The sequence below is a fragment of the Portunus trituberculatus genome, chromosome 48 (genome assembly GCF_017591435.1).
Source record: "Portunus trituberculatus isolate SZX2019 chromosome 48, ASM1759143v1, whole genome shotgun sequence".
Taxonomy (NCBI): Eukaryota; Metazoa; Arthropoda; class Malacostraca; order Decapoda; family Portunidae; genus Portunus; species Portunus trituberculatus.
Genome location: NC_059302.1, coordinates 21,935,046 through 21,949,447, shown reverse-complemented (window position 1 = coordinate 21,949,447; position 14,402 = coordinate 21,935,046). Strand labels below are relative to the sequence as shown.

Below are 14,402 nucleotides of genomic sequence, written 5' to 3'. Positions count from 1 at the left end.
CTCTGAGGTCCGCGCATGCGCGTGTTATGTAATAATCTTCACTCATTTTGTTATCAATGAAAGTTTTTTTTTTCGTAATCCCAAATGTTTGAACAAATATGATCTTCAGTGATGAAGTATCGTTGATCTCGATTGCAACTTATACTATCGTTTCTCAACTTATCAGTAACAAAAGCATTGGTTGCATTCGATGTTTTGTTAAAACAGACTGATTATATTTGGAAGGAAGAGCGCTCAAAGTATGTCTGTCGCTACGGCACTGTGCGGTGCAGCCTTACTCAGGAGGAGGAGGAAGAGGAGGAGGAATAGGAATAGGAGACATAGGAGAAACAAAAATAGGAACACCCTTTTTCATTTGTTTATTGTTATATACATTTAACTGTAAGGACACACACACACACACACACACACACACACACACACTGTTTCAGCTTTCTTACAGTTTACGCATGGAAGCTCAGCTCTTTTCTTCACAATCTCCTTACCAGATGGCACCACCGGTCCCTCCTCTGGCAGCGCAGTCACAAGGCAAGGTAGACATCTCTCGAGTCTTAAATCGATTAACAGAGACCAAAAACACACTGTATCAGTCAACACTCAGTCACTCTTCCTAATGAGCTCCATACAAAGAGTGTTTTTCTTATGCAATAAAACAGTCAGCACTTAATCATTATTTCAGTCATGGTTTGGTAGCTCCGAACCCAGAACGCTCCTCGACCCTTTTTGCTTCACACCTGCTCACGCCTCCCAGCTCAGCAGTTCTCCAGCAGGTTGTCCGTGGAGGTGCAGTCGTGTGGGGGCACCGCTTTGATGTCTGTGGTGCCGAGGAGGACGTGGCCTGTTGATTTGAAGGATGCCCGACTCCAGTCGTGAGTATCAGAAGCTCTGGCAAAAGTGACTATGCTGGCCCTCTGCCCTGCCTCTGCCTTGCTCTTTTCTGCTCGGTATTTTTGTGCGTCGATGCGACCCTTGATCAGTATCACAGCTGGTGGAAGAAGGGACGGGAAAAAACAAATTATGGTTAATGTCGGTCCTTCTCAGTAGCACATAAAACGACTACATGATGTGTTAACATATTTACTTTACTTCACGTTTATGCAAGGGTTGTTGATTATAGGGGTAGGACTGGTTCTAGATATTTACTCAAATTATTTCTAGCCTGCTTTGATGTGGTTCACTGTAACTAAGGAAAGTGAATGGTGTCAGATTGAGTGTGTGGGGGGGGAAAGAGGGGTGTACGCACGTGTGTGCGTGTGCAAAAAGGTGACGAACTAAACTGAAATTAATGATCCTACTCTTGTGACTAATATAGCAAGTGGCGCGCAATCGAGATAATGATGCGTAACGTCCGTCAGGAGCAGTGAGAGACGCCTGACAAGGATACTGTGACCTTGAGAGAGAGACGCAATCTCACTTACACCTGCCAGGCGCCATCCTCCCCACCCCTCACACCCAGCGTAACGGTGCACGCGCTATGCTGCTGAAGAGAGGGAGTGAGGAAGTGACGTGCTGATGGTAGGAGGTGGTGGGGGGAGTGACTTCGGGGTGAAGAGAGGGGGTGGGGAAGTGATGTGGGGATAATAGGTGAGGGGTGAGTGACATGGGGGTGTAGGAAGGGAATGGGGAAATGACCTGGTGGTAAAGGGAGGAATGGGGAGAGTGACTTGGTGGTAAGAGGGAATGGGGAGAGTGACTTGGTGGTAAGAGGGGATGGGGGAGTGACGTGGTGGTGGTGGGAGGGAATGGGGTGGTGATGGAAGGGGATGGGGGAGTGACGTGGTGGTGATGGAAGGGGATGGGGGAGTGACGTGGTGGTGGTGGGAGGAATGGGGTGGTGATGGAAGGGGATGGGGAGTGACGTGGTGGTGATGGGAGGGATGGGGAGTGACGTGGTGGTGGTGGGAGAGGATGGGGAGTGACGTGGGAGTGGTGGGAGGGATGGGGAGTGACGTGGTGGTGGTGGGAGGGATGGGGAGTGACGTGGTGGTGTGGGAGGGATGGGGAGTGACGTGGTGGTGGTGGGAGGGATGGGGAGTGACGTGGTGGTGTTGGGAGGGATGGGGAGTGACGTGGTGGTGGTGGGAGGGGATGGGAGAGTGACGTGGGAGTGGTGGGAGGGGATGGGGAGTGACGTGGTGGTGGTGGGAGGGGATGGGGAGTGACGTGGTGGTGGTGGGAGGGAGTGGCGGAATGACGTGTTAGTGATGAGCAATGCTATAATAATAACTCGAAATGACGGAAGATGATTGATGAGTGACAACTTGGCAAACAGAACTAGTGAAATTATTTTGACACGCACACCCGGTAGCTCAGTGGTTAGAGCGCTGGCTTCACAAGCCAGAGGACCGGGGTTCGATTCCCCGGCCGGGTGAAGATATTTGGGTGTGTCTCCTTTGACGTGTAGGTGCTGTTCACCTAGCAGTGAGTAGGTACGGGATGTAAATCGAGGAGTTGTGACCTTGTTGTCCCGGTGTGTGGTGTGTGCCTGGTCTCAGGCCTATCCGAAGATCGGAAATAATGAGCTCTGAGCTCGTTCCGTAGGGTAACGTCTGGCTGTCTCGTCAGAGACTGCAGCAGATCAAACAGTGAAACACACACACACACACACCTATGGCCAGCAGAAGAACGACAAAGGAGACGGTGAAGGCAATCCAGGTGGCTGTCAGGACGATTTGTTGCACAGACCACGAATTGCCGCCACCCCGAACACTCTGCAGGGAAACCACAGCACATATTAGACACAGACACAGAGAGAGAGAGAGAGAGAGAGAGAGAAACAGACAGACAGACAGACAGACTGAGACTGCCTGTTTTCTTTATGAGTCATTTCGAAGGTATTTATGTTAAGTTACGTTAGGTTACGGTGTTTAATAAGGCGGCTAAGTTACACCCCGTTTTATGAGCTGAGAATTGCTAGATTTGGCCTGGTAATGTTATGTTGTGTAGTAATTCTCATGCATTATTCGGCTGAGAGTGACGGGAGCATTGAAGGACCAGGGATAATTATAACACCTTCAGTACCATGACGTGTTTCCATATTCATTGTGCTTAACATTCGGTGCTTTTGTAGAGCTTCATAAATTCATACGAGGGATTAAAATAGTGAGGACTCTAACCATTAATCTTCTGACCTCCATAGACGCTTCCTAATCGTCTAATCGCACCCAAATCACAATGTAAATATATGTCCAAGTACTGAAGGGGTTAACGGTCTTTTCGATTAGAATTATCGGTACACATTTTTTTCTATATCCCTTCATTATGCTTGCTTGCGGCCATACAGTCCAGTACACGAGGGTCGCCGGGTGAAAGGAAGCAAGGCAGTTTGTTTCCAGCCGCCATGTCTACGAGCCCCTCCCTCTGGCAGGCAACACGTGACCTTCACCGCAAAAACTTTAAACAACGACAGCGCAAGATTACATAAAGGTCGCTGGAAAGTTTGCCTGATTTCACGTCACTTTTCTGCGTGGAATTGATGATTGTATTGTTGGATACTGTTGTTGCTGTTGCTGTTCCTGTTGCTGTTGCTGTTGCTGCTGCTGCTGCTGCTGCTGCTGCTGCTGTTGTTGTTGTTGTTGTTGTTGTTGTTGCTGGTGTTGCTGGTGTTATTGCTGTTGCTGTTGCTGTTGCTGTTGTTGCTGTTGTTGTTGTTGCTGTTTTTGTTGCTGTTCTTGTTGTTGCTATTGTTGCTGTTGCTGTTGTTGCTGCTGTTGTTGTTGCTGCTGTTGTTGCTGTTCTTGTTGTTGTTGTTGTTGTTGCTGTTCTTGTTGTTGTTGTTGTTGTTGTTATTGATTTTGCTGTTGTTGTTGCTATTGTTGATGTTGCTGTTGTTGTTGCTATTGTTGATGTTGCTGTTGTTGTTGCTATTGTTGATGTTGTTGCTGTTGTTGTTGCTGTTGTTTGATTTGCAGAATACGTAAATGTTTGAATGGTGAAGTGATTTTCTTATCTATGTATTGTATTTTTTTTTTTCTTAACTTTTTGGATTGTATCTCCGTTTCAAGATACTGACGAACACACACACACACACACACACACACACACACACACACACACACACACACACACACACACACACACACACACACACACACACACACACACACACACACACACACACACACACACACACACACACACACACACACACACACACACACACACACACACACACACACACACACACACACACACACACACACACACACACACACACACACACACACACACACACACACACACACACGGGAAAAGACAATTCTGTAGACCTTACAGTACGATATAGAAAATTGAACACGAAGATCACCGCAGCGGGAGTGATTAATCAATGTAGAAATGCCGTTAATTAGTACTGACTGTCCTCTCGTTGTGACAAAGACCAAACGGGGCTTCATGGTGTTGCTTCATGGTGTTGCTGCTTCGAAGCTTCATGTCCATTGTGGTGCTAGAAGTCTCGTAACTGCATTAAACCTTTAAAAGCACAAAAATATCCTAAAGACTCATCCAAACCCATAAATTTCCAAAAAAAACACCTTATAAACCCCTCCCAACACCCTTTCAAACTTCCTTCACACCCATTCAAAACTTCCTTTTAAACCACTTCACTCAAAAACCCCTCCAAACCTCTGCAAACATCTACTAACTACTACAAACAACATCCTAAATCATCCGAACACCCTCCAAATCTCTTCAAATCCTTCCAAAAACTTCCAAACATCTTCCTAATCCCTTCAAACTCCTCCAAACGACCTCCTAACGCCGTCCAAACCCGTCCTAACCCATCCAAACACCTTCCAAACACGCTTTTAAATCCTTCCAAATACCATCTAAACCCCTCCAAATATCTTGCAATCCCCTTCAAACCCGTCCTAACCCATCCAAACACGCTTCTAAATCCTTCCAAATACCTTCCAAACTCCTCCAAACCACTCGAACCCATTATAAGTCGTCCCGGAGAAAGAATGTGCTGGTTTCTATTAATCATCGAGGTTTAGGTAATGTTTTGAATAAATTATAGGTAGGAAACTGGAACAGAGGATCGGTAAGGGGAAAAGATAATTGGAAATTGTGTTAATGGGTAATTGATATAAGGAACATGATACTTGGGAAGTTATGAAACAGCTGGTATGAGGGGACGGTACACTAGAAACTGGCAACGAGACACAGAGACAGAGACAGAGAGACAGACACAGAGGCAGAGGCAGGGGCAGAGAGGCAGAAAGCGAGAGACAGAGAGAGGCAAAGACAGAGGGAGGCAGAGGCAAAGACAGAGACAGGGAGACAGAGACAAACACAGACACAGACACAGACACAGACAGAGGCAGAGGCAGAAACAGAAACATAGACAGAGATATACAGACAGACAGAGACACAGAGACACAGGACAGAGACACAAGAGGCAGACAGACAGACAGAGGCGAACAGACAGAGACAGACAGACAGACAGACACAGCCAGACACAGAATACACAAAGGCAGACAGAGACAGACAAAGAGACAGACAAAGAGACAGACACAGAGATAGACACAGAGACAGAGACAGAGACAGAGACAGACAGAGGCAAAGACAGAGGCAAAGACGGAGACAGAGACAGAGAGAAATGTAAAAACATGAGACAGAGATAAAAGCATGACAGATAAAAGTACGAGATAGACAGAGATACAGGCAGAGACAGACACAGACAGAGAACAAGTGTGACAGAGGATGCTTGGGAAATTGACAGAATATTCATTACCAAAAAGAAAAAAAAACAGTAAAGAATAGAAAAAGTAAATAAAGGAAAAAAAAATCATTTACAGCTTAACGGACACCCCTGACATTAAGTGCATTTCAGCCTTCAGCACTCCTCAGTGAATCGCGCTCACACAAATAACCTCAAAGCATCAAATTAAATCAACCCTCATGGTCTTAAGTGACGTGACGTGCATCGAGGCGGGAGCTGGCAACGCTGCGATAACCATAAGGATAATTTGTATAATTTTTCTTCTCAGCCTTTTTTTTTTTTTTCCTTCATTATCTCATCAACTCCTGACATTTAGCGAGGGTTCAGGTGGGTGTTGTGTTTCCGTCAGCATGTACAGATGTGGATCACTGGGATCGCCTGCAAGAAGCCGTATCATTCCCACACTCGTATGTTGTTGATTGTTAGTAGTACATGGTCTGTATTCTGAAACGCTTTGCTCTCTCACCATCACTGCTTTCTAAAGGATCCAGTTGAAGATACTCGTGTTTTTTTTATAGTATTTTTATGGTTCTGGTGATGGATTGGTAATATTTCTAGTCTATTTAAAGGAGAAATTGTCTTAAAAATCTAGCTAGTTGTCTCTGTGGCCTTGAAAAATTGTCATAGTCAGAGGGGGAAGGCGTTTCTGAATACCTTGGGACTTCTTGCAGCCTTCACGCGCGGTACTTTCACTTGGTCCTCGAATGGCGTGTGTTAGTGTCAGCCTCGGCATCGCTGGATTCATCTGCTGCGTTAGCAAATGAGAGAAAGTTCAGGAAGTTTTATCGTTACTTGTTTGCTTCATTTAAGGAGTGTAAAAGGGAGATTTCAAGACATTTATTTAACCCTTTCTTTTGGCTAACTCTCTCGGACGTGTTCGGAGACTGGCAATTAAGTGGGCTTTTTATTACTCTTTCTGTTGCCCTTAATCAGTTTTGATGTGATTTCTTACATAAAAAAGTCAAATGGACAAATCACCATCATTATTACCATCATTTAATTATTTTCGTCTATATGTTCATTATTTTCTTGTTTGTGCTGAGTGACATGAAAAAAAAAAAATCACGAAAGCAGACAACCTAGCCTATACAGTGTCACAATACCCAGATCGTCACGTCTCCTCGCCGCTCCAGCTCACCACCTCTTGTCTTGCTAAGCTGTGAACTGCGTGACTCGCTTTATTCGGGTAACGGAGCTGCCGCCACGCGTGAAGGAGAAGTAATTACGATACAAACACGACCAAGGACTGCATTATCGAACACTCAGACGCATTATCTCGATTAATCTAACAGCTTCAGTTACTTTTACGGGATTTCAAGGGTGTTTGCACGGTAATAATGATTGGACAACAAGGACTCCGATTCATTGATAGAGATAGAAACATTCATAAACATTCGTGGTCTAGTAATCTCCTGGTATTCGAAAAAAAAGTCAGAGGGAGCTTACAGAAAACGGGATTATTATAGTATAAACTTGAGTATTTTTCATGTTTCATCAATAAAGACACATTCTTATTTCTTAACCCTTTCAGTACTGGGACACTTTTTTTTACCTGAGTTTCGGGTATGATTAGACGATTTTGCTTACATTAGAAAGGGTTTATAGAGGTCAGATGATTAAAGGCCAATGTCTTCACTATTTAAAACCCCACGTAAGTTTGGGAATCTGTATAAAATCACCAAATAGTAAGGAGAATAAATATGAAAACGTGTCTTGGTATTGAAGTGATTAATGGGAAAAATATGTTTAGCACTGGAGTTAAAAGTAGCGTGTATTCATTTCCGTGTGATGAATATTAAAAACGTAAATAAACCAGTGACTTTTAGGGATTCTTGCTTTAAATTCCTATGTGCATATTGACTCGTCTTAACCCCTTCAGTACCATGCTACTTTTCCATATTCATTCTGGTTAGTATTAGTGATTTTATAAAGCTTCAGAAACTTACACGTGGGGAATAAAATAGTGAAGACTGTGGCCATTAATCTTCTGACCTCCATAGACCCTTCTTAATGTCAGTAGAATCGTCTAATGGTACACAAAACTCATAGTAAAAATCCGTCTCAGTATGGGTTATCGTTAGGGGTGACGAGGACCAAGTGACTGTATCCTGGGGGTTTGCAGGATACGCCACGATAAACTCATCCTTTGTGCCACCGTTACTGACACAACTGTGACTGTAGTGACTGTCTTTGCTGCTGTTGTTGCTATTGTCATGGTTATTGCTGCTGAATTTGATTACATGTAGTATTATTAGTATTTTATTTTTTCATTGTTAATTTCTTATTGTTTGTTCATTTTACTGCTGCTATTACTACTGCTACTGCTACTATTACTATTACTACTACTACTGCTACTACTGCTACTGCTACTGCTACTGCTACTGCTACTGCTACTGCTACTACTACTGCTGCTACTACTACTACTACTGCTACTACTGTACTACTGCTACTACTACTACTACTACTACTACTACTACCACTACTACTACTACTTGTTACTACTACTACTACTACTGCTACTATTGTTACTGCTGCTACTACTACTGCTGCTACTGTTACTACTGCTACTACTGTTACTACTGCTGCTACTGCTACTGCTACTGCTGCTGCTGCTGCTACTGCTGCTACTGCTGCCACCACCACCACTACCACCACCACCACTACTACACCACCACTACTGCTGCTACTGCTGCCACTGCACTGCTGCTACTGCACCACTGCTGCTGCTACTACCACCACTACTACTACTACTACTACTACTACTACTACTGCTACTACTACTACTACTACTACTACTACTACTACTACTACTACTACTACTACCTATGTCACTATCATTATTGAGGTAGTTTGATTGTGATAGTTTAGACGAGCCACAACAACGGGGTCATGTGGCGCCACTTTTGAGGATAAAGACGTTTATCATGTCACGTGTTCAGAATCGTTCTTCTCTCACCACGACAGTTTTTCAAAGGTCACAGATGATTTGGTCAGGTTGTCAAGACTGTTTTTCCTTTTAATAATGTTAATAAGTGACGGTGCGTGGCGGTCTCACCTGGCACAGGTAGCAGGCGACGTGCACAATGGCATCGATGAAGAGTTGCTGGTCCATGAAGTTGCTGGCGTTCTTCTGTGCCTCCTGGATGGTGGAGGTGGTCAGCACCCCGCTCAGGGAATCACTCCACCACGTCGCCATCTGCCGGTGAGTTGTGGAAATTCTTAATGCTCTCCTGGAGCTTGCACTTTCTTTAATAGGAATCCTGATGATTCACATTGATTTTATCCTACCTTAAAAAAGGAACTCTGAAAATTCAAATTGACTTTATTGTATCTTACACCCACCTTGAGGGAGTCTCAAAAGACAGTATTGTATTTAAAATTAAACAAACATATGAAGAAGTTCTTGATTTTAAAATCGTATATCGAATATTTGCAGAAGGATTCTAAAGCAAGCATCATTGTGACATTCCCTTAGAGAACCTTAAGAGTGAAAAAAAATTTTCTCGTTTTAGATCCCCTTAGAAATGCTGTCAAGGATCCCTTTACAGTATTCTTAAAGGTCAAAAATAATCTTAGAACTGTTCTAGATATATTCCCGAGAGTTACTATCACTTTTACCGTAGATCAGACTAGAGTTTTTCCACGCAGCTCACCTGTAATGGCAGGTACCATGGAAATATAATGTATGGCAGTAAGATTCTCTCTCTCGCTCTCGCTCTCGCTCTCGCTCTCTTTCTCTTTCTCTTTCTCTCTCTCTGTCTGTCTGTCTGTCTGTCTGTCTGTCTGTCTGTCTGTCTGTCTCTCTCTCTCTCTCTCTCTCTGTCTCTGTCTCTGTCTCTGTCTCTGTCTCTGTCTCTGTCTCTGTTTCCCAAGTGTCAGTCACCATTTCCTGACTTCCATGATATAATTGTAGTTTCACCAGCCAGGCACAAGTTGCGTTGGTTGTATTGTAGAGTCAAGGTCCCAAGTCCACGAACATATTGCTTTGTTTTGCCTTCTCTCAATCTGAAGTGCTGTGATTTGCTGGGATTCCATGACTTACAGGCTTTGTGAGACACTGAGGCAAAAGGCAACACAGAGTGTAAGTGAGTGTAGGTTACTCGACTTTTGATTACGACTGCTCACTACTGGAATGGGAAAACTTAGGTTGTTGCGTAGATTATGAGTGTTCTTTGTAGAAAGCTTTCTTGGTTCGTCTCTGTAAACAAGCAATTCCCTGAAGAGCCTTGGCGTGTGGGAAAGAATGCAGCTTACTCACAAACTCACTGTAATTATTGTTCCTTGCAAATGGTGAGTGGATGGAAAAGAGTTATTCAATAGTCTGATCTTGGAAGCAGTAAACCTTTGTTGGCAGTATAAAGATTATGCGTTGAAAATGTTTGTTACACTCGAAGAGAAAGATTTGCGTCATCGTCAAATAAAAACGGATAAGGACATTGATAGATAGAGGTTGCCATATTATGAGACCTATTGTTATTTATCAAGAGACAGCGTTATGGCAAGAGAGACAAACAAACAAACAAAGGCAGATATAAACAAGCGATTGAGCTGTTATGAACCGACAAAGGTCATTATAAACAGAGAGAGAGAGAGAGAGAGAGAGAGTCATAAACAGACATACTGGTACATACTGCTGTGAAGATTTAGAAAAACGGGAAGGGATGGCTTTTATCGCAGGATATTCTTGATAGAGAAAACGTACTTCCCCGACGAACAGGGTCACCAGCCCCGCATGGAGACAAACACACGATGCCACTGAGCACCTCACCCACCACAGCCTCCACACTCGACTCACACTCAGCCCACATTCATATCCAGTTTTAGCACACAGGTAGCAATACATTATAATGAGGCTTAAGTCACAGGCAATCCATCATATTCACACGGGCTTGGCAAACCGATGTCGCTGCCAGTTAAAAATATCAATTCGTAATGATAATGCGTGTTAGCCCTTTAGCTGCTTTTTGTGTTGCTTTTTGTGTTGTTTTCTTTGTTTTGTGATTGTAATAATGATTATAGTACTAATAGCAGTTATAGAAGCAGCAGCAGTTATTATCGTTATAGAAAACCAGTATTAAGAACAACAATAACGACAACAGCAGCAGCAGCAGCAGCAGTCGTAACGGAAATTAAAATAGTAACACAACAAAGAGAGAGAGAGAGAGAGAGAGAGAGAGAGAGAGAGAGAGAGAGAGTGTTTATATGCCAGGCGCTGAATACCTTACGTAACCACAAACAAATCATCCCGTTTACCTTAAGCTGATCCTTCACACCGACCAGGAGGATGACGGGGGAGGAGGTGGTGGTGAGGTTGTTTGCCGCCACCACCCGTTCCTTGAGGTGTGTGATGCCCCTCGACCCCATACTGCCATCACCACTGCTCTGTTTGGTACTCATAATGGTGGTGGTGACAGGCGTGGTGCTGGCCTCAACATCACCTGCTGGCACAAAAAGGCCTGTATTCTTAAGCACTTCTGCGCCTCATCTCTACTATTTTTAAAGGGCTCTGATTAAAGTTGCTTGGATTTTTAACCCCTTCAGTACTAGGACACATTTTTTATCTTGAGATTTGTGTAGGATTAGACAATTTTATTTAGATCCAGGAAGGGTCTATGGAGCTCAGAAGATTGATGGCCACAGTTTTCACTATTTTAATCCCCTCACATAAGTTTCTGAAGCAGTATAAAATCATTAAATAGTAACTAGAATGAATATGGAAACCGGCACTGAAGGGGTTAAGGGTATTTCTGTAATCATAATGCCATATGACAACAGGACAAATTACTTTTAGAACTCAGCTAATTGTCTCTGTGGCCCTTCAAAAATGGTCGTCATGAGAGGGTGAAGTGCTTCTGAATATGCCGCAGAGTCAGTAAGGGAGAGGAGACGCGTGGGGTAAGGGAGGAGGAGGGGGAGGATATCATAGTGGTAGGGAGGAGTGAGAGGGGAGAATACTGTTGAATGAAGAGGGAGGAGTGAATGGAAGGAAGACTGTTGCTTAGGGGAGAAGTGAAGGAGGTGGATACCTTTGTGGTGGGGGAGAGGGAGTGAAGGGGTTTGAGTGGTGGGAGGGAAGGAGTGAACGGGGAGGATACTATTGCGTTGGGGAGGGGAAAGGAGGGGGAGGAGATGCGTAGGAGAGGGAGAATGAGAGGGAGGATACTGTTGTGGTGGGGAGGAGTGAGAGGGAGGAGACTTGGGCGAGGAGGGAGGAGCGAAGGGGAGGACACTATTGCGTGAAGGGGAGAAGAGGAGGAAGTGTGTGAAGTGAGTGGTTTAGTGAGGGGAAGGATTTCAGGAGGCGTTAAGTGAAGGATCGGCTCAAAAGTACCTGCATGGATTTTTACTATTTGGGTTTTCGTAAGGAATATTTTCAGAGCTGATTAATCTGATTCTCGTACATTTCCTATACCTATTTATTCATTATTTCAGTGATGATGCACAATCCATGTCGAACCATAGATTGAAGCAGAGAAAAAAAAACGAATATATCAAAAAACTATTGAATGTTTTTTTTTTTGTTTTTTGCAGTGAGCCTTTTTAAGTGGGTCTTTTTTCTAGTGGGCCTTTTTTTGTTGCCCTTGGACAGTTTTCTCTTACATAAAAGAAAGAGATGAGACGCTGAGAGGTTTGAGAATGTCCTCCTTTGCGAATGATTACGTGAGTAGAAGGTAACTGGGGCCGATAAGGAAGGAAACACGAAGAGTCAAGAGTGAGTTACTATAAACCAATCGTGGAAGATGAAAAGAAATAGAAAAATGTAGAAACTCGGAAAAAGTACATAATGAGCACACTGTTTTATAATTTTACGCCATATGTAGACACTAAGCCTCAAATAATGGCAACTTGGAAGCGATGGCGAGACTAAGGAAACGAGAAGCGTGGAGAAGAAAGGAGATGATGAACTGAGAGAAAAAGATGAGAAACAGAGAGAGGTAGAGAGAGGTGAAGAAGACAATGAAGGAGAGAAAAAAGGTACAAGAAAAAGAGACAGGAGGGAAAGAAGTTAACAGTGGTGCATGAAAGGCAAGGGAAGCAAGGGGAATTAAGAAGAAAATATACAAAAACGATAAAGGGAAACGGGAGGGAAAGAAGTTAAGAAGAGGCATGGAAGGCAAGGAAGGCAGGGAAAATGAAGGAGAGGGAAGAAGAGAATATACAAGAATAGAAAAGAGAAACTGAAGGGAAAGAAGTTAATAATGTGACGTGGAAGACAGAAAAGGCATGGGAGAACAGTGAGGTGGGTGCAAGACGAGGTGTTGCCTTACTGTCATGGGGAAGAGTAGCGGCTAGGAACACCAGCAGCCTCAGTCCTGTGTCCTCCCCACATCTTGTCAGTACCTCGATAAAGACCTGGCCTGGAATATACCAGTCTCTTATCATCACACTGGTTACTTTGTCCTTTCACTAATTCTTGAAGAGATGAGTACTGGTAACAATTTGGGATTTAACCAGTTAGCTTCATCTTACAGTTAACTTCATCAGTACTGAGACACATTTCTACCATGAAATTTGTGTACGATTAGACCATCTTATTAATATTAGGAAGGGTCTGTGGAGGTGAGAAGATTAATGATGGCCAGAGTCTTCACTATTTCAATTTCTACACAAGTTTCTGAAGGTGTATAAAATCACCAGATAGTAAGTAGAATGAATATGGAAACGCGTCCTAGTAGTGAAGGGGCTAATTTTCTTACGGTTGACAGGCTGCACCAGATGGTTAGGATCGCAGAGGACATGGTCGATGAGGGAGCCACCGCCGTCCCCACACGATTCCAACTGGTGTTCTGCGCCCAGTCCTGCGCCCGGAGAAGACAGGTGGGTTACTTGAGCGAACTCGACAAGAAGTTTAGGAAATTATGGCATTGGGAGGTGTTAGGTGTTGCGAGCCTTGCCTGGGAGAGTGGTGGTGGCCAGGAGGAGGATGAGAGGCGCTAGTAGACGTTCCATCTCTTTCGCTCCTGTGCCCACCACATCTCCTGTCGTGGCGGAGATTCACACTGCCGCACCCTGGCCACTCCTAGCTAGCACCACACTGGTATTAACCGTGGGCCGGATGTGTGTGTGTGTGTGTGTGTGTGTGTGTGTGTGTGTGTGTGTGTGTGTGATCCTCATTTCGATATTTGCTCAGTTATTGCGTGTCAGGTGGACTGCAGTGCCTCGGTGACTCCTCGACAGGTCCTGGTTGCTATGATGTTTTCTTTACTGTAGTGTGCTTTTCATTCTCCGCTACATACCTATAGATGATGTAAGAGGTAAGCACAAGTCTGTCAGTGGTGGCCTTGTCTTTATCATAAGCTTAAAATAGAACCAGAGCTACGAGTGAGTAGACAATCTCTCTCTCTCCTGGCGCCAACTCTTTGCTCTCCACTCTACAGCAACTGATATTCTGCCATGAATTATTGCGATATTGTTGTTGGTTAGAAGGTGTAGAGACAAAGTTCGTTCGCTTTCGTATGTCTTCTCATCCGCAACCATTAACTCCAGTGTCCAGTGACAGATTGACTGCTCTTTAAGCGTATTGGTGGGAAGGAAATGCAGGATGTAATTTCCTACGCTACTGCAATATATGATATACAGAAGACAGTGTCCCGCCCTGCAAAACATGCATGAAAAGCCAGTGAGCTTAACTGATCGAATCTGTGAGCTACTCTGAAAAAAGGATGACATGTAACTTTTG

The 14,402-nt window shown here is 44.1% G+C and overlaps 1 protein-coding gene and 1 non-coding gene across 6 annotated transcripts; one reads left to right on the top strand and one right to left on the bottom strand.

Moving 5' to 3' along the window:
• Positions 1–346: 346 nt before the first annotated feature.
• On the bottom strand, positions 347–13,771 carry LOC123498539. 5 transcript variants are annotated; one of them, XM_045245721.1, is made up of 8 exons: positions 13,618–13,771; positions 13,420–13,521; positions 12,991–13,080; positions 10,976–11,178; positions 8,778–8,918; positions 2,609–2,711; positions 735–985; positions 347–550 (listed from the first exon to the last, which is right to left on the bottom strand). In XM_045245721.1, the coding sequence occupies exons 1-7, from the start codon at positions 13,670–13,672 to the stop codon at positions 753–755; spliced, it is 927 nt and encodes a 308-aa protein (XP_045101656.1). In that variant the 5' UTR covers positions 13,673–13,771; the 3' UTR covers positions 347–550; positions 735–752. The 5 variants fall into 5 exon arrangements, with proteins under 5 accessions (XP_045101656.1, XP_045101655.1, XP_045101657.1 ...); XM_045245720.1 differs by having other exon boundaries at positions 347–985; XM_045245722.1 differs by having other exon boundaries at positions 347–985; positions 10,976–11,163.
• Positions 2,299–2,372, top strand: Trnav-cac. Its single transcript has one exon. It is a non-coding gene; the product is annotated as a tRNA-Val (tRNA).
• Positions 13,772–14,402: the final 631 nt, after the last annotated feature.

Coding starts and splice junctions, on each gene's coding strand:
- LOC123498539 (XM_045245720.1), bottom strand. CDS start 13,672: ATGGAACGTCTACTAGCGCCTCTCATCCTCCTCCTGGCCACCACCACT. Junction 11,179..12,990: donor CGCTACTCTTCCCCATGACA/GTAAGGCAACAC, acceptor TTAAGAATACAG/GCCTTTTTGTGCCAGCAGGT. Junction 8,919..10,975: donor GTGTGAAGGATCAGCTTAAG/GTAAACGGGATG, acceptor ACTCACCGGCAG/ATGGCGACGTGGTGGAGTGA.